Source organism: Ptychodera flava, chromosome 20, assembly GCF_041260155.1.
Source record: "Ptychodera flava strain L36383 chromosome 20, AS_Pfla_20210202, whole genome shotgun sequence".
Lineage (NCBI taxonomy): Eukaryota > Metazoa > Hemichordata > Enteropneusta > Ptychoderidae > Ptychodera > Ptychodera flava.
Window position 1 is genome coordinate 22018211 of NC_091947.1, and position 20160 is coordinate 22038370.

The 20160-nt window shown below is 34.9% G+C and overlaps 1 protein-coding gene and 2 long non-coding RNA genes across 3 annotated transcripts; all 3 read left to right on the plus strand.

Annotated features, from left to right (window-relative positions):
- The first annotated feature begins 5 nt into the window (after positions 1-5).
- On the plus strand, positions 6-9625 carry LOC139120811 (transient receptor potential cation channel subfamily M member 2-like). Its single transcript, XM_070685379.1, has 7 exons — positions 6-110; positions 3871-3955; positions 4305-4404; positions 4826-4969; positions 6965-7106; positions 9380-9463; positions 9602-9625. The coding sequence occupies exons 2-7, from the start codon at positions 3916-3918 to the stop codon at positions 9623-9625; spliced, it is 534 nt and encodes a 177-aa protein (XP_070541480.1). The 5' UTR covers positions 6-110; positions 3871-3915.
- Positions 9626-9701: 76 nt separating this feature from the next.
- LOC139120312 (uncharacterized) lies at positions 9702-11451 on the plus strand. The gene is made up of 3 exons (XR_011549071.1): positions 9702-9773; positions 10276-10308; positions 11383-11451. It is a non-coding gene; the product is annotated as an uncharacterized lncRNA (long non-coding RNA).
- A 2155-nt stretch (positions 11452-13606) lies between these two features.
- LOC139120313 (uncharacterized) lies at positions 13607-20056 on the plus strand. Its single transcript, XR_011549072.1, has 3 exons — positions 13607-13702; positions 14048-14308; positions 19879-20056. It is a non-coding gene; the product is annotated as an uncharacterized lncRNA (long non-coding RNA).
- Positions 20057-20160: the final 104 nt, after the last annotated feature.

Sequence of the window (20160 nt, forward strand, 5' to 3'; positions counted from 1 at the left end):
TTCAAGCGTTCCGTAATCAGAAAATCACAGATATACCAGGACTGCTCGATGGCAAATACAACATCTCTGTTGACTTGGATACAGGTACCATATCAGTGACCGACAAAAAGGTAAATCAATTATCAAACATACTCCAGATGTCGACTTTGTAAGAAATGTACAAAAGCAAATGCCAAAAAGGCATATTCTGTCATATAGTACAGGTGAAAAAACGTGTTTCCGGTATGCATATGACACTGTGTGTATCTGTGGCGGTAAATGAACAAATTTTAGTTTTGGTTTCAGAATCTTCTTTCTCGTTATGGGTTGTCAGTTGTGCCTTTACTGGATCCAAAAGGAAGATGACTAGTGTAGGAAGGGCATAATTTCTCATTTTTATGATTTTTTGGTTATCGTCTTGTCATTCTTGACTGAGGGTAAATAACCAGTTTTCAGCAAGTATACTCGGAATATTCGTTTTATTAAAACATGAAGCCGAATTTTGCATGGTTAAATTCGTACCGGGAAACTATGGTATAATTCTGTAGGATATTTTACTGCATACCTTGCTTGCAAGAGACAGATTACAGCTCTTTTCATGTTATACATGTTACATTTCTAGACATTTGTACCAGGGCAAACATTAACAATTAAACTGGTCCAGGGGAAAACGTTTATCTAAATTATAAGCCCGACGTGATAGACGGCAAAGAATAGCAATTGTAATGGCAATCATAAAAGCCTGTGTTAGATGGGAATAGTGTACACATACATCAGAATTGATAAGAAATAGTTACAGTAATGTCAAAAACATTTAAATATATCGTATTTTATTTGGTACCTAAAAGGCTTTCAAACATCGTATCCCTAAAATCTCAAGGGGTCTAGGTGGATGAGTTTCCATTGATACCAGCATGGATCTAGTTGGGATAAGGCAATGTCTTAATAGTCATCAGCAGTGGGAACCATCTGCTTCAATTGCTGTTCAGCCACTTTGGAATAACAACACATACAATAGATTGTTGATCGGGTTCAAACTCATAACAAACGGCACCCGGTCACATAGCGAAGATGCACAGTCAAAACCGCTCGGACATTCGTAAACATCAAAATAGCATCATGATCATGGGTAATACAGAATAAGAGCGGGAAGACTTTTGCCATGTCCACTTATGTGTGTAGGCCATTTCGTCGCTGACACATAAAACACCACCTCCTAAAAGAACAGAGGACTGCGTCGATCAAAGCCACATTCGCCTCCTACCCGTTATCACAACAATGTCCATCTTTAAGAACGGTAAAAAAACAAGCATGACATCTCTAACATTACCGTATTTCCCTGCTCCAAATTTTATCAAACATGTTGAACGCTTTATTTGCGACCAGCTGTTCAACGTCAGTGAAACAAATGACGTCCTTTAATCATCTTACTCAGGTTTTCGTTCGAGGCACTCAACAGCATCCTGCATTATCGAAAATATTATATCACAAAAGTCTGTTCTTGGTTCTATACTCTTCTGTATTTACATCACCCCACTGGTCAGGTTGTTAGACAGCATGGCCTTTAGTTCCATCTCTATGTCAACTTCAATCAGTTGTAGGCATTTTTGTCTCCATATGAAACCCAGTCTTCCGTCAAAATTATGGGAAAGGCAATATCAGCATCAATATCTTGATGACTGAAAACAAGTTAAAATTGAACGAATTCAAAACGATAGTGGTACTTATTCGTTTCAAATTTAGCCGTATGCCATGCCAAATTGTTGAATTCCTATGAGCGAGAGTTCTGTTTCATTGACTGCATTGGTACATAAATATTGGCATTGTATGATAATCGCCTCTGCTACAGCAAACGTATATCCACATCAGGGTGATATGCTTAAAAGTCAGGAAAATCCAGTACTATCACTGAAAACGATGCAAGTACTCCCATCTTCAAAACATTGGAGATATACGACATTATCGCACCGACGAAGCTTGTCAAAAGCTCTCTCAAGCTTTAGGCTACTCCTAGCTCAATTATATACATGAACGCACTGAAGAAGCTTCAGTGGTCGCCAGTGTAGCTTAATTTAAAATTCTGTATACAAAAACAAAGACCTCAAACGACTCTCACTAACTTACATAACGGACCTTATCCAGGAAAAGCAAAGTCAAGAACTCTGCATTCATCTACTAAATGTCTATTGAAGGAGCCAAGCTACAATCTCGAACCCTTTTGCTGGCCAAGCATTATCAAGCGCTGCACCTCGATTGAGCATTTAGACACAAGCCTTATAATTCAGTAGCTTCAAAAGGAACATTTAAATACTAGATCTCTCTAAAGATTTGATTCCGTTTTTATTCCAAAAATTTCGCCTGTACAAGTTCGTCAAGGTCCAAAAGCTCTCTTACAGCAAGGACTCAATGTATTAAGATTGACAATAATGTTCGAGTCAGATAAGGGTTAAAAGTGGTGTTTCTGGGTGGCGTATGTAGGCCTTCGCCCTTTTCCCTCTACTTAAATGAGCTCCAAGTCGGCTACAGCCTTCTACCCTGATTAACGGCAGGAAATGATATCAAAATTATTAAAACTGCGACCCTCTATGACATCAATGCCCACAGTTGAGCAAAATTTATCTTTTATCAAAATGGTTAGATTCTTAATGGTTAAGATTGGGGATTTGGCCAAGCAGTTTTGTCTGTGGCTTCTCTGCTAGGTGATTAAGTACTGTACGTTGTGAGTTCGAACCCGATTGAAACCATCGTATTAATCCTGAATTGTCAGAGACAACCTTGCAGCATGCATTCACCTAGCCTGTATAGCCCGTTCTAGACGTTGCATTCCTGCAAAAGTTCGGCATAACGTCATCAATGCTACATATTTATCCGTGTTCGGTTACTGTTATACAATTTTCTTAAATTGCAATATTACCTTGAAGAGTAGTTTACAACGTATATACGTCCACAGCTTTACAGTCCGTATCAACTGCGAACAAGAAAGAGATGATTATGTGTCTCAGGCAAGACGTAAACTGACCAACCATCCCAGAAAAATATTACCTCCACTTTTTAATGTACTCGAAAAGATGTTCAGAACAATTGCAAAGTTTCACCTTACTTAAAAACCTCGTTGTCCAAATTCGTCCGTTCAATACTACAACACTCGAAGTAAGTTATATATATTCCTAACAATTAACTATAAATGTATGTCACAACCTTAGTTTACCATTAGGTGTTACCCAATAAGACTATCTCATTTGTAGTCGATTGTGTTCAAAAAACTGTAAATCGTAAATCAACAACCAAATCTTTTTGGTTTGGAAATGATCGCCTCTCTGTTTCAATACAAACACAAACTTAAAATTTATCTGTTAGTTTTACAATCAGATCTAAGTGTCATAAATTCCCACACCTTAAGATCAATATTCCTTTATCACCTCACAAGCTTACGTTGTGTAAATGTCCTAACTCATACACTGTACTGGAGCCTGCTTTTCGTATTTTTTCTAAAACTGGCAAATTTATGTAACTCTGGCAAATTTATGTAATTCTGGGCAACTCTATCAGAACGGACCGACTCTTCATTTAAATGCAAATGATTGCAGATGTTATTAATAATGCCGTCGTGCAAATTTGACCAGCCAGAACACAATTACATAAAATTTGTGTATTGGTTATGCCAGTTGTGAAGAAGGATACCACGATTTTCTAAGAAAATACTGGCATCATGTCTTAATTTCTGCTTTGCTGAATATGACTTTTATGTTCTGTGAGATACCTTTGTTTATCTTACGCAGCTTTGTCGCTGTCTGTCTGTGAAATATGTTTGGATTCTAGGTGGCTAAAGATGATAATCTTTTTGTTTTGTTTTTTCACACTTACACCACAATTCGGTCTACTGTACCATAGAAAGTTGAAAGTAAAGAGCGATTCGACGTGGATAGACAACTGCTAATGGCTATTCGAAAATACTTGAAGCAGAAAAGCAGTTCAAGTAGGTTCATCTGACGTCAGTATTTATTTATTTCGTAGGTTCGGCATTGCTGTAAGATCAAAATGACAATATTGGGATAACAAAACATTGTTCCTAGCAGAGAAAGAGAACTTCCTTGAAATCCAATACTTATAAATTCCCTAGCAGTCACATATTTATGGAACGATTACTTCATACATAGATGAGCTTTCAAAACTCTGTCAAAAACTCACCAACACATGTTTTGAGTAGGAACTGTCACTTATTCAAATTCATTATCGACGGGTGACTATCTATAATATGTTATTTTTTTAACTTTGATTAAATATCATACACTGAAAAATATTAAATTTTCATCTTAAATGCCCAGTTGACCAGAATGTAAAGACAGACGATAAAGCTGGGTATATTAAATCTCCGGATCAACAACTCATCTGTGGCATATTTCTGTTGGCCATTACTACAAGCAGGTAAGTGGCTGTCACATATTTACTTTGTTGATAAATTATTTGAGAGGTTACGGAATAGAGATGTGAGGATATACATCTTAACGACAACTAATTACGAATTTTTCTACGATTAATGTCCACGTACAAATTTATCGGATATACTTTGTCGTCTTTTTGAACACTCGCTACTGCGACTTGGACTATTGTGCGATTTGAGCTATTGTATGATTTTCCTATATATGACGACTTTAATGATTGTGAGTCTTGTGAATCATATATTTTCTTTTTGAATTGATATTGGATATCATTTGTGCACGGCATTACTGTAAAAAAGCATGTAATCTGTAACTCGTTACTCGTTACTCGTTTCATAAATATGTGACCGCAAGGGAAATTATAAGTATTGAATTTTTGAACACTCGTTACTGAATTATCGTCACAGATTTAAACTTGCTGATTACACATGGTCAAAGCTGGAAGATCCGATAATTGCGTCACTGGCTGTAAGCTGCGCTTTAAAATCTGTTGCGGAGAAGCTTCCACAAAGAGAGCAAAAAAAACACGACATTTATACAGAACTCTCGAGGTAATGTATGCATTAAATAACTTAGCATGTTGGTATATTGAATTTCTAAGCATGCTGATTTCAATGTTTGTGAGTTTGTGCGTTGTTTCTTGAATCCGACACTTTTTGCAATAGTGCTATGTTTTAGATTTGTACATTTTTGGTTTTTGTTATTTTGGTTATACTGTGTGTTTTGCTTATGTGTTCTTTGTCAGTTTTGCTATGTTGTTGTATTAAAGATGCACCCATCCATCATGAGGGGATCGGTGTAAGCTAAAAACTAAAGTTATCGTATGTGTCCTTTTAAAACTTGAAACATTACAGATTACATGCTTTTTTACAGTAATGCCGTGCACAAATGATATCCAATACCAATTCAAAAAGAGAATATATGATTCATAAGACTCACAATCATTAAAGTCGTCATATATGAGAAAATCACACAGTAGTTCAAATCGCATGACTTTCTTAAATCTTATCAATATAATCGTATCAACATATGATACTTCTAGAAGTCATGTAAGTCTTTAAAATCAGTTTTAAAATTCTGTACGAAAAACAGTATATTTATTGGTGTTTTAACATATTTATGTTCTACACAGACCTATATAAATTATTTTTATTCTTAAATGGGTCAAATAATATATAAATTATTTTTATTCTTAAATGGGTCAAATAATATTTCTCATATTTAAAAAATAAATTGACAAGGACTTAACAATTTCTTTTCGAACCAAGTGCTGAAAAGTATGTCGGAACCCTTTCGTATTCGAAGCAATTTGGCAGCCATATAGGATTTATTCAAATTAAGTGTCGTTGTAAAACATTGAACCTCCAATGTTTTTTTCGTCATGCCCGGGAAATATATCTGACGTTTAAAATCACTAAAATGACTTGTTTAATACGTGTTATAAGACTACATGTCATTTGAATGTTAGCCACCATATTTGATTTATACCAATTGTTATTATTTTTATAATCACTGCCATAGCTTGCTTTAGTACACGGTGTATAGGCGAAAATGCTATTTTGTAGTAATGTATTAACCATATAGGCATTATGCAAATTATCAGAGTGCCTATGTTAATCATTACGTCTTCAGATTTTGTTCGAATTTAAGATCACTGAAATAACTCAACTTGTTTAACGTGTCATATATGGTTCAATATGTTGTTTCGTCGGACTGCTGGCAGTCACATTTGATTTATGCACATAGACGTACTAGAACGTTCTTGTTACTTTAGCTTGGAAGGAGGGTAAGATTTCATCGTGTCAATCAACACAGATATATAACACGAGCATACCTTAGAAATCTTTGTTAATGCAGTGATCAGTAATAAATCGAAACCACTTTGTCGGGTAACCAACGAGGATGTATAAGAATAACAGTGTTGAGATCAAATTTCATAGTCATTTTACATTATCAAAGAGCCTGTTGTAAAGGGGATTAAGGCCCCCATATAGTTATCCGACAGTTATCCTTAGTGAGCTATACATTAATTGGCAATAAAAAGAAAGCGCAGACAACTGTCCGACAGTCATTTAAGTGCGATATCTACGGATGGCAGAATTTAAAACAAAATATGATGGGTTGCCTTGCAAGTTGTACCAACATGTGCCGTTAATTTTCTTTTATTTTTATTCAAACATTCTGAGCTTAATCATGCACAGAAAGCCAACACAGTGGATATTGACCATTTGTTCCTGGTTACGAAAGAGAGTACTTTGAAGTTTCCTTGCAAACGTTTTGAGCAACAAACTAACACTTTCTGTTTTTAGTCAAGTGTACTATAATGAACCTACGCGCTGTTTGAACCGATGGTTAATATACGTCTAAATGGGAAGCAAAAGTGTACTCCTAGAAGAATTGATTTGGATACTGTAAGACTGCAGTAATTATATTGATTGAGTTAACCTCCAAGTGTAACCTTGCAGAATAGATAAACATCTGTTCTTACAATCACTATTGTACAATGGGCACATTTTCACAGCAGTTTCGTCCTTGCTTTCCTACAGAAAATACGAAAGAAAAGCTATTGCCCTCATTGAAATAGCATACAAACAAAATGCAGAGAAGGCTGGAGTTGTATTGCAAGAACGACACGTGGCATGGAGAAAATACAATTGTCTTGAAGTTGCTATTAGAGGAAAGGCAAAGGTACATGTCCTTGTTTTTAAATGCAAACTTATCATTTCTGTGAGCGTTTACCATTATCGCATTTTGCTATTTTTTTCGTCTTTAGAAAGACCGGCCAAATTCAAATGAACTGCGCATAATTTCTGTACATACGAAATTTAAATTTCAACCGCGAAAATTCCGAGTATCTAGCTTGACAAAATCTTGCAGCCGTACTTTGCATACAAAAAGTTATCGATGGCAACCTGTGAAAATTACTCGCTCGGTCTCTCTGTCTCTGTCTCTGTCTCCGTCACTGTCTCTCTCATAGTAATCTCTGTCATTTACGTTTCATGGATCTTGCAATCATCAGACTGCTTTTATCACTAGGATATTGACCTTTATAGGGTTTAGACTTATTATTTTACATTACTTCTAGGTGGCGTTAAAATTTGATAAATATTTGCTTTGGTGACAACACTTTTGAGTCCAACTGAAATCGTTTGTTTAACAACGTAGATTAGTCAGCATTGTATTGATAATGTTAAGCTTTTCTGATATATAAAGATCACATCGCTGGAATATGTTAGAGTAACTCACTGCTTTGTCAATAACTGACCATGATACGTCAAACACCTGGTCATTGCTCTTAAGAGACCAACTAAATTGTGATAGTTACGTGCTGTTCTCATACTTTTTTACGGAACGATTACGCGTAGTTAGCGAAGATCGGGTGAGGCAAATTTATACCTTTATTACCATGCATGCATTGATACTTTGGCCTTTTTAAACGACACCTTTGGCTTGAAAGTCAACTTTTAACGGGCACGTAGACTTGTCCCGGGAATTACAAACGGCTGGTTGATTTTTAAGCTGGCTTCGTGTGGTTACCCTCTTATTATGAAATTTGATTATACTGGCCATATTCTTTATACAGCTGTAACTGAATTTAATTGTGTTTCTATTGAAGGCCTTGGGAGCCTAAGGAAAATGTTTATCAACGGCATGAAGAAATTTCTTAGCGATGTTTGTTTCCATGTTTGTACTAAAAGTTTGTACTCCTTGATTGGTTGGTCTTGACATATTGATTTAATCTGTTTAACCACATGACTTCGATCGCTGATGGTGTTATGTCGTCAAAGGGAAGGAGGGTCTTTCCTGATTGCATTATGCATTTATGAGAAATTGAAGTGTATTCCCTCTCAAAATCAAATAGAAGTTGACCTTGTCAAAAGTAATGAATCTAGATTTTGACTTGTTCCGAATTCCCTTGAACCAGTCAATGTCAGCTTAATAATTCCACAATGATATTTTGCAGCTTTTCTGATATACTAAGATTTCATGATCAGTTATTGACAAAGTATCGAGCTACTCTAACATAAGCAAGTGATGTAATCATTGTATATCAGAAAAGCTGCATATTATCAATGCTGACAAATCTACGTTGTTAAACAAAGGCTCTGAGTTGGTTTCAAAATGTCGCATAAAACAAATATTATTTACCAAAGTTTAACACCACCTTCAAATAGAATGGTACATCCCAAATATATAAATGAGAGTGTTGCTAAGGATCTTTCCACTTCTGTCTGAAGATTGCAGGATGCATGAAACTTCAGTAAAAGATGTTATTACTTTTTACCTGAAGAAGGACTATATTCGAGCTCTTTAGAAATATACTTTTCATGTAAATATTTATTCTAAAGCAAGCATTTATTACATAAATTTGAAGTATAGGTCTAGGTGTACTCCTTAAATATTCGACATACTGTACCAATGGTTTTATTGAGTCACTTTGACCTTTGGCAGTCTGAGTCTACTGCAGAATATTGTCGGCAGAGTTATTAACGTAAAGATAAGGATTTTTGTCAGGTGAACGAGAGCAGAATCTGATCTAATAGAAGACGTACGTACATTTTGTACGTATGAAATTAGATATTGTCGTTATGTGGCCATTTGGAATACATTTCTGTTTGACGTTAGAATGTTCACATGATAAAACTTACTGTGTTTCAGTTTAGTAGTTACACACAAGAGTAAAAATCTTTCCCCACAAACAACATGATTAAGTGTGGGTGCAAGACGACCACCTTGAGAAAATTATTTTAAATGTTCAATTATTATTTACAGTTACTTTAAAAGTAGATGGATATGTAGCGTTCATATATTTTTCAACACATTATTACGTTAAGTAGACTTTTGTAAAGGGGCAATTCTATTTTTGATAGTATCAGATTACCCATTTAGAATATATTGATTTTGACTGAAATGACGGACATTTCTACTGTCTTAAGTTTGTGTACAATTTCTCTCCCAAGGACTTTCTTTCACAGGATTGTTGTCATTACAAGTTACGTAAAATGTGGTTAGGAGCAATCGATATTAAAGAAAAACACTGGAAGGTAAGGACATTGATTATCACTAAATAAATTATACTTTGATTTTCACGTTCTTTTATGAGCATTTGTGCGTTTCGGAGTTTAGGAAATTATTTATTTTGTTTATTTTTAGACGACTTAAGGCTCTTTTAATGAATTCAGATGGGAAAGCGGAAACTGCAATAGTTTACTTAGAATTTAATTTAAAATGCATAAAATAATAAGGATAATATTAAAATTTCGATTTGTATCTCCGAAAAACAGATTTTGATTTTATCTCCCATATACTGGTTTTTTGCTGGGTGTGTACCAGTGAAATTTGAAGAAAAACCAGGTAAGCTAAAAGCTGTCATGACATATAAATCAAATAAAATGAAGAAAATGGACGGCATCGAAACAAAATGTTTGTGTGTGTGTGTGTGTGTGTGTGTGTGTGTGTGTGTGTTTGTGTGTGTGTGTGTGTGTGTGTGTGAGAGAGAGAGAGAGAGAGAGAGAGAGAGAGAGAGAGAGAGAGAAATTATCTAAAGGTGAAGACGAATATTATGTGTCGAATGTTGTACCAGGACAAAATTGATTACTTTTCTTATGAGGCGACAACAAAAATAAACGAAGTTGCTATGAGGTTTGAAGTGTCATGGATGGCAGACCGCAGAACCAAATAACAAAGTCTTGAAATATCTTTGTGGCAAAATGTATGACGAAAGGACATATATTTGATGAATTAGAAGACCACCATAGATAGACACAATATGAAAAGAAGTGCGATCAATGAAAAGTTCTTATTTAGATAAACTTCATGCCAATATCTCAGTCATATTCGTTTCAATCTATTTCAGGCAAAGTCCGAGACAATGAATCGGAGGAAACAAGTGAGTGAAAATGTCGAGTAGATCAGTGTAGCTTTACAATATTCTTATTGCGGTAAAAGATACTTTTTAAGGCGTTTGACGTAAATCGATGGAATCCTTCACCTAACAAAATGTTATGCTTTAGCGTATTCTAGTTCCATGCATTAGCACTCAGTCAAATTGTGCAGAGGCAATGCACACACGCCTTAGGTCAGGTTTGATTTTACCTTAATGTGCTCATAGAAAACGTTAGTGCCAATGGCAATGACCAACTGTAAATGAGACAAAAACATTAAGTAGTAATGGATTCGACAAAATCGAACATTGTCGCATTTGAGCCCCACAGAATTACGATTGAAAGTTAGTATTAATGTTCCATGAGCCGAGACACATAAAGCTAGCTTGCTTTTCTACTACTGTATATTTTTCCCTCTTTTCTGTACTAAATAGGTCAAAAAAAGCTTACAAGCTAGAATATCTCCTGAATAGAATTTCTTATATGAAAGAATATGAAGTTAACAATTTCCATGGTTTAATTTATTGAAAAAATGAAAACCCGTAGGCCAACAGCTTTGTCGAAAGGAATAGTCTTTACAGCTTAAAGATTCGAAAACATACAAAATACCCGGGCCTATCGTAATTCATTTAACATGTTAGGGCAGGCAATAACTCTTTTGAACATGCGGTAGGCGTTGATATCACCTAGTGTTGGTTCTGTCAGCAGTTGAATTTTTCAAATAATTCCCCGACATTCCTCTTTGCTATTAGGTGCATAGAGTTTCGACCTCTCACATTAACCAACCGAAGGTTGTTTAGAATGTTAAGTGAGTTGCATTTTGTAAGAGTCTCAGAGTACAGTTGTTGACACTGTATACTTTCATTTATGTGCTCCTGATATCAGCTTTATAGACTCGGAGAGAGATTAATGCAAATGTATCTGAACTTGATATCCAGAACAGTCAAAGGCATTATCTGTTTGAGAGCTGCAAAGAAACACAGCCGTGGTGTAACCAAAGAACGTCACTTGGTTTAATTTTTGGGCATTAAAATGTGTTGAAAATGAAGTTAACCCTAATATATACTTTCTCAACTTAGGTTGGTCATATTTTGAAAAGTGCCCTGCCTTCTACCGAGCGCCAGTGGCTAAATACGGATGTCATGTTGTAAGCATATTTCACTCACTCTTTACTTTAATCATCACATTTTCATAGCAGTAATACATATGATATAGATTCAATTTGCTAGTTCCATAATCTGATTTCATCAATGGTGTATGACCTTTTAAAATGCAAGTGTGTAGAAACAGGAAGACTTATATTACAAAATAAACAATATATTATTAACATAAGCAGAGAATGCCGAAAACATCCACATGAAATTGTTCCTACGGTTCTGAAAAACTAATCCATTACCAACTCCACTAATCCACCACCAAATGCCTGATAGTATCTTTGAGAAATAGATGTTTACTTGTTTTCTGTTCTATAATATTCAGTTTGTGTCATGCCCCCTATTCTCAAAAACAAAGTGCCGCTATAGCTCTTGCATGTTGCTACATCCCTGAAAAATCCAAGGTATTCGTACTAAAATAGAGAATGCCATAACGTCTTCATCTTCTTACCTTCTATGAAATCTTTTCAACATACCAAAGCAAACATCAATTTCGGACTTTATTGTCATGTTTGCGTATCCAAATTAAATCGAGTGCCATATTATAACAATTTCAATCAATGCGAATCTATCCAACCATGTTTAATAACACAAATCACTTCAAGTACAAACTAATGATATGTTACTTAAGTTTCATGCATCCTGCAATCTTCAGACAGAAGAAGTGAAAGGATTCTTAGCTCAACAGTAGGAAATATTATCATAAGAAAGACAAAATTCTTTTTTTTAATGCACTGAAGGGAAAAGCAGATTCAAAGGTAAACAATGTATTTCATTGTTTTACGCACCGAGGGGTAGTTTCTTTTCAATTTATTATGCATTTCAAGTTTTGAAGATCCCCATTTGTTTAATGTTATAATCTCTCTGCTGCCAGGATGTAACCTTCTTACTTTGTTTTCCAATCATAAATCATTTTTTGTTATTCCCCGAACTTTTCGGCATCTTAATTAATTATTATAGTTAAGTCATGCATTTCTCTTACTATCATGGCCTGTCAGTTTCTTTGCTATACCGGTACGCCTGTAAAAGTCATTGCATTTAAAACTGCCCAAAACCGATCATTCCTACTGCTGCCATGGTTATACTGCTTATTTGGTTCTTTCACAATACAATTTTTCTGCTCAGAGAAGATCGTTGGTAGCAGTTGCCCCAGGAACTACAGCTGCTCGTTTAAGAGACCTTCTCAAATATGGGTTTCTTGGGGTCTCGACATCAAACCATTGAATAGGCAATAGTCAACCCGGTTATGATCGCTCCATCAGAAAGTGTTTGAATACTTTCTTCGTATCCGTTGTTGCACATAAAGAATAAAAATGCAAATTATTCAATATCATATTTTTATTGGATATTCCCCAAGGCATATCAAATAGTGATCTCAGAGATGTTAAACTGCCTCTTAGTTTGAATCAACTTTTCCTTTACTGCACAAAATTCATTGTCAATCTCTGAGAGTCAACTTATATATCTACTCTCTACAACTGAAGCATGTATTCATTTAATTCAATATGTTGTTGGGTTCCTTGGATTACCCTTTTGTAATTATGTTCGCCGTTTTTATATGTGCTCAAAGCATCTTCTCTTAAGGTGATAATCAGTCTTTACAATGGCTTATTGTCCTCATATGAAGTGTTTCATTGAATGTAATTTAATATATTGCAAAATAATATTCTTCCAACGATTATAGAATGACTTTCACGTTATCTTTCATATTTAGTTAAGTCAATTCTGCCGTTATTATGACCGATTATCAACATTCACATATCCAACTTTAGTCAAACCTAGTTTGTATTAAATTAGACTTGCCCAGAATGCTAAAACTGATTGTATATGTCATATCTTTGTCTGTATGTACATTACATAAATATCTCAAATGAAGTCAGTGCAGAACGTGGTATTGGTCTTTATTACTTCTGAATACCATTAAATTCAACACTTTTATGAAGTTGGGGTGGACCAAAAAATACGAAATGTTATTTTGAGTTAGGAATATATGATTTTAGAAGTCTCAGATATTCATTATGTCGAACTGTCGAGCGTACGTTAATAATTTTAGTACACTTTGAAATACAATACTTGATATGATTTTTAACAATAACGTATTTTTATATTTCAGGCTACTTTTATTGTGTTCTTGCTTCTATATGCGTATTTAATGGTGTTTGGCAATTTTGACAGCACTTTTTCTGCAATAGACATCATTCTGCACATCTGGATTGTCACTTTGTTTATCGAAACAATTAGGGAGGTAAGAGAGAATCGCCAAGAAAATTTACCGTCAAAAATCGATCTTGCCAGTCAAATGTTTTGGTCATAAAAAAAACTTTTATTTTGGAAAAATTGATGTGTATGACCGACAAGTACGCAGGGAATGGTTTTTAGGAACTCATATAACTAGTATCAGATTTACTAATAAAGTGACCATTTGTTTTATTTAACATGATAGGGCTGTGCTTTTCGGTAGATATGCAATAGCAAACAATAAATATGCTATTACGACTGTATCTAATCATCTTATTGCTTCAAAATGTACTCCGTAACAAATCCTAAGACAGCTAACTTTTCAAAGTGGGATCGTTATTGAATTTTTCAGATGTTTCATCTGTACAAGCGTGGGCCTAATTTTACACGATGGAAACATTTCAAACTATGGTCGAAGAAACTTTGGAACCAGCTATCGTTGGCTCCAATAATATGTGTGATAATTGCCTTCACTTGTCGTTGGTTTACCGTTTCTAGACAAGCTGCACGATTCTTTTACGCTGTTAGTTACTCCCTTTTCACATTGAGAATCTTACGGCTTTATACTGCAAGTAAAGTATTAGGCCCTATGGTTTCAATGATTAAACTCATGGTAAGTAAGAAAGTAACGATTATTTGTTCCATAAAATAAAAACCAAATCAATAACGTAGGAAATATCTCCTTTAATACCTGATAGATCATACTAATTTTGCCATAATTATTTTGCTCTTTTCTCATATATGTATTTCATTTTATTAATATGATTTCAAAGTAAAGTCCGTAACAAAAATGAAGCAAAATGTGAAGTACTAGTATGTGTTGTCCTAATAATGCATGGTCAAATCATAATAAACATTTTGAAAACTAATTAATGGTATTTGTCACCCGTTATACTATACTGCATTACATTCAAAATTGGCTAATGTGGTTTCAAGCAGTACCGGGGGGGAATATGAAATAATTGCGTAATGCAGATGTACCTGTATGGGTAATATTGCTGTTTGTATATATGTGTCAAGACATTACATGTTTACCTCTAGGCATTACCATAAAAACTGTGGTAAATATAAGCTTTGTCAGGCCCTGTTTACGGTAAAATCAAGATAAGAATGGACCGTGAAATTTATCTACATGTTATCATTCTTGTGTATTTGGTTTTTAAAGTTGTTCAAAAGCTTGCCTTGACAGTTGCACTGAGTTATGTTAACTGCGGTGAAAATCAAGAAAGAGCTCTTATGACTCATAATAAACACACGCCAGGGAGTACACTTTAAGGTGCACTTCACATACACAGAATCATATTACATTCCTTATATAACACTGCTCTGAGTAACATTGTAGACGGCAAAGTCAGAGTCCAATTGTTATCAAACTGTTATTGCTTTTGCATTGTATGAAGTCCTTGGACAAAAAAAATCATGATCCTTCGAAAAACAGGTGTACATACGCTAGAAGCAGTACCCGAGAAAGTTGTCGAAATGTACGGAGATGAAAAGTTGGGGAAATCTTTACCCTACAGACACTTATCAGTTCTTACCGGCCGACAGGCTTTAATGCTCTATCTCTTCAAATGCAGATGGAGCCTACTGTGAAATAACACTATCGTCCATTTGTTATGTGCCGCAACTTAACTACAATTACCGACCATTTAGTAAATTTGAAACAACTTTACTAACCAGTTACACAAGTGTGATAACATTTACGTCAATTTCTGTGTCGATCATTATCTGGATTTTATATTTAAGCAATAAAGCACACCCAGCGACGGTATACCACGAGATTTTGACCAGTTCACGACATATATGCACGAGCGATAGCGAGTGCATATATTGAGTGAACTGGTCAAAATCGAGTGGTATAACGTTGCTGGGTGTGATTTATTGCTATCATATCATAACAGTATATTGAATTTCTGGCGAGGAACGACAAAAACAGATTTTTGCTCAAGCTGAGAGCTCGCGCGTATGCCAGCCGTGGTATATCGCCAATATACCACAGTTCTTTTCGCGTCTCAACCAATCAGATCGCTGTATTTGCGCCATCAATATACTGGTATGATATAATAATTGATAACAGTCGTGTGTGGTTACACCTGTCGGGATGACATATTGTCAATGTCGTTATTCCGACCAGATCAATGTTTACGATACCATTAATTTTAGTCTACCTAACAGACGAAGTGGGTTTATGGCTTACATGTCAACTTGTTCATAATTTTGCATATATTCTCATGTCAGCTGTCGTCGCTGAGCTTGTGCCACCGTTCTCAATAATAAATCACTTGTTTTTCTACATCGTTAATTAGCTACTATAGACTATAGTCTATAGAAGCTATTGGGATGGGTATCCGTCCGGCGTCCGTCGTCAGTCTGTATGTATGTATGTATGTATGTATGTATGTATGTATGTATGTATGTATGTCCGTTTTTGAGGCGTCCGTCCACTCAAATATCTTGAGAACCGCAGTACTTACTGATTTGATATTTGTTGTGTAGATGAAAAATATGATTTTGAGAAACTATTTTTTTTAATTTTTTGATATTGTTGAAAATAGGCAAATTAATGCCAAAAAAGGTGTTTTTGGTAAGAAATCTTCTTCTTCATAACCGCTGGTCAGACAGCTTTGTTATTTGGTATACAGGTCCCTAGGGGTAACCCAACTTAGATTTGTTCAAATTGTGATGAAATATGCAAATGTGTATTTTTAAGGAATTTTTTTGTCATTTTTGGTCAAAATTTGACTTACATTGTATGTAATTCTAGTACTGTATAAACCCTATCAATTCATCCAGAAAAAAATAATTAATATGATTTTAAATAATTGAATTTATTAGGAAATCATCAAAGCCAAAATAATTTTAGTGTAGAATTATCAGAAAGTTCAACTTTTTTTGACAGTTCATAGTGAAATGCTTACCATCTTGGAGGATTAAAACATGTAAAGGCAACTTTCCTGAATCCCAACTTTGACATATTCTGAACCGTCATTTATTGTGCCCTGTATGTTATCTAAAAGAAATTGCTCAAAATAGTCAATAGAGATAAAGATAGAGATAGAGAAAGTTCTAATTTCCATTTATGGTTGACTTGGTAAGGAAAAATAAAATTACTTTTTGAGGAAAAAATAGAGTGGTCAAGTAAAAGAGTGGTCAAAGTGATAGGGTTTTTACGGTAAAGCTGGGCTGAAGATTCCTCGTGCTATTTATAGCAATTATGCAATCTGTGTAAACAGTGCAATGAAAGTTACATGATTCCTTATAATGCTTTTGATGACCTTGAACTTCTTAAGTTTCAAACATTTGTCTCTTCAGTGTGCTTTCTCTGAGTATGTACAGTCTCAACTTATTCAACAGAACTCACTTACAATGTTAATCAAAGATATCCACCTTCTTCATCAATACATGTGTCACAAAAGGTTATTCTCTACAAAACACAGCAGAGCTCTGTCAACTGTTGAGTTGCTTGTTTTTTCAAAACCACTGGTCAGACAGCTTTAAAATTTGGTTTACAAGTCCCGAGGATGACCTTAGTGAGATAATTTCATACAGACAGGAAATACTTAATTTTGTATCCATGTCTATAGTAGCTTCAGGGACTTTGGCCCTATGTTTATACAAATAGGTTTAACGGATGTAAGAGACACATACCAAAATGTAGTCTGTTCTTTCCTTTCCAGAATATATGTACCGAGTTTGATTTCAATCAGATCAGCTGATCTTGAGATTTCGTGCCAACAGGCAGACAGATAGACAGGCAGACAGGCACATAGACAAACATCAATATGACGTAAATAATATTAGCTAAGAATTATGCTATAACCCTGAAATGTACTTTACGTAGGCCATTGATAAGCAACAATTACTTGCCAATATGGAACCGAAAGTAAGGGAACAAGCACTATTGACAGCAAGAAATTTAATTTTGAAATTTTACCTAAAATGTATAATTTTACTATACATTGTTGTCTATGGCGCAAACTATAAACAATTTTTGTCACTTAGAATTACCTTTGCCTTTACATTAATATATGTCATATAATTTATATGAATGTACTTCGCCTTAATTGAAATGAATTCCAATTTGTTTGGGAGGCGTTCAGTTATTTTTTTCCGGGGATAAGCCAGTAAAATCTGGGGGGGGGGATACCTTACATTTGAAAACCGCAAAGAGGGGCGGAGTCATGCAGCTAACAGCTCAGAGGGGGATCACTTAATTTCCATAAGTATCCGTCCCGTAAAAAGCAGTTTCAGTGTTCAAAAATATTCTAGGAAATAAAAATGAATTCTCTAACGTCATTTTACTTTAAATCTGAATAAAAGTATGATTTTCTGTCTCATGAACATCTTGCCTTGGCAACACTACAAAAAGTCCGTCTCCTTCTAAATCGAGCTGGCTGAGGGCAATGAACAATTTACATATAAGATAAGACATTAGATAAATAGCAAGTTTTGTCAGGGAAAATATTTAATAGTTTACCTGTAGACTACCATGAGAAGTGATTAAACACTGAAAGCGCAGATTTTAACGGTATTGTTTAAAAATTATTCATAGTTTTCTCATAGACTCCAATGTGTGATATATCAACAATTCCAAAATGAGATTTCTTGTACACATATGCACTTGTATAACCATCCTATTCTAAGTAAGTACAATTATGTCAATTATGTAACGTCTATATATGCACAAGTATAGCAAGTTTGCATTGGCTTTAAATTATTCATAGTTTTGTCATAGACTCCCATGCATAGAGGATGAACATTTTCAGTTGTGATTTTGCAAGATCAAACTTCTTGTACACACATCCTATTCTAATCAGATACAATTATGTCAATTATCAAACATCTGTATATGTACAAGTATACGAAGCTTTGGCATTTGAAAAAAATAATCAGTTTTGTCATAGACTCTTCATTTATTGTGGATGATTACTTTCGGTGAAATCCAAAAATCAAACTTCTTGTAAACATACAAGTTGTAACTACCCTATTCCACTCAAGTACATTTATATCAACCATCCAACGTCTATAAATGCAGATATATTGCCAGTTTTATATTGATAAAAAAATTCATAGTTTTCTCATAAATTACCAAGTTAAGCGAATAAGCATTATTAATAGAATCCAAAAATCATATTATGTATACACATGAACATTTTACTTGCCAGTTCAAGCAAAGTACATTTACATGAATCATCGAACATATTTAAATATAAAAATATAGTTTGTTTCTTATTGGAAAAATGTTAATAGTTTGCACATAGACTTGGTATTTTAAGACAAAGTACTAGATCGGCCACATTTTTCATTCTAATAGTGGCGCAAAAATGGTGACCCTCCCCAAAAGGCATGAATGAAATTGTATGACCGTGCGAAAATGCTTGCGCAAATAAACTTGCTACCCACCTGCAAATTCTGTTTCATCCCTATAGCAAGTAAGAAGGGGGGATTGAACGCATTGATAATTTGTTAGCAGGGTGTTTGACAACATCTGAGACGTTTTGGAACACTATAATCTCCCGCCAGAGACGATTGTAAATGCAGCTTTACTCAAGCAATTTTTAGCGGAGGGGACATGAAATATTCGTCATCTTAAAAGGGGGTCATCAGTTTTTTGGTGCAGTGGGTAGGGCTCGCGTATTTTGACTGATGCATTTCCTAGCCCCCAAGCCATAATTACTGAACGCTCCCTCATGCGTTTTTAGCTATCATCAGTTTCTTGATGTATATATTAAGCAACCTGTTATGAAGTGAAACTTGACACAATACAGAGGTGCTGCAAATTTAATGAATTTAAATGCTTCCTTCTAAAAATCGTGTATAAAATATTGAATTACAGTAAGAAATGAATTAAAAGAAGCCTTCCATACATGTGTTAGCTGACATCGAGAATTAATTTGAATTTTAGAAAAACGGTAAAATTCTGCACTACTTTCAGTAATACATGATAATCTTTGAAACGGGTTATATTTTTTTAAATTTAATGTATCATGTAACAATATTCATCCAATCAATACCAAGGTGTGACTGTTCAAGGTTACAGATCCAGGGATGGAACAGGGATTGTACAGACTGCCATGGCAATGATAATTCAACATTGCTTGTAGTAATGGCTTGAGTAAAGTATATGTTTACATGTCGGGAGATAGCATAAATAACTACTCTTTATAATTTCATTGCTTTCAGTTCACTACGACTGTGAAATTTTCTGCAATTTTTTTCGTATTTTTGAGCGCATACGCTGTTGCGGTTCAAGCTGTGATTGGGGGACATGCCGGGGAGAAAGTGACATTTTACGCCGTCCTAGATATCTTCTATGAACCATACTTCCAGACATTTGGAGAGTTTTTTCTCGATGATATTCCGGGAGGTAAGATTCTTTTAAATATCGTTGTTAAGCAATGCACTAACTACGTTAATTTTGCTAAGTCCTACTCGAAGCACACCAAGTTTCTAAGTCAGGTGTCT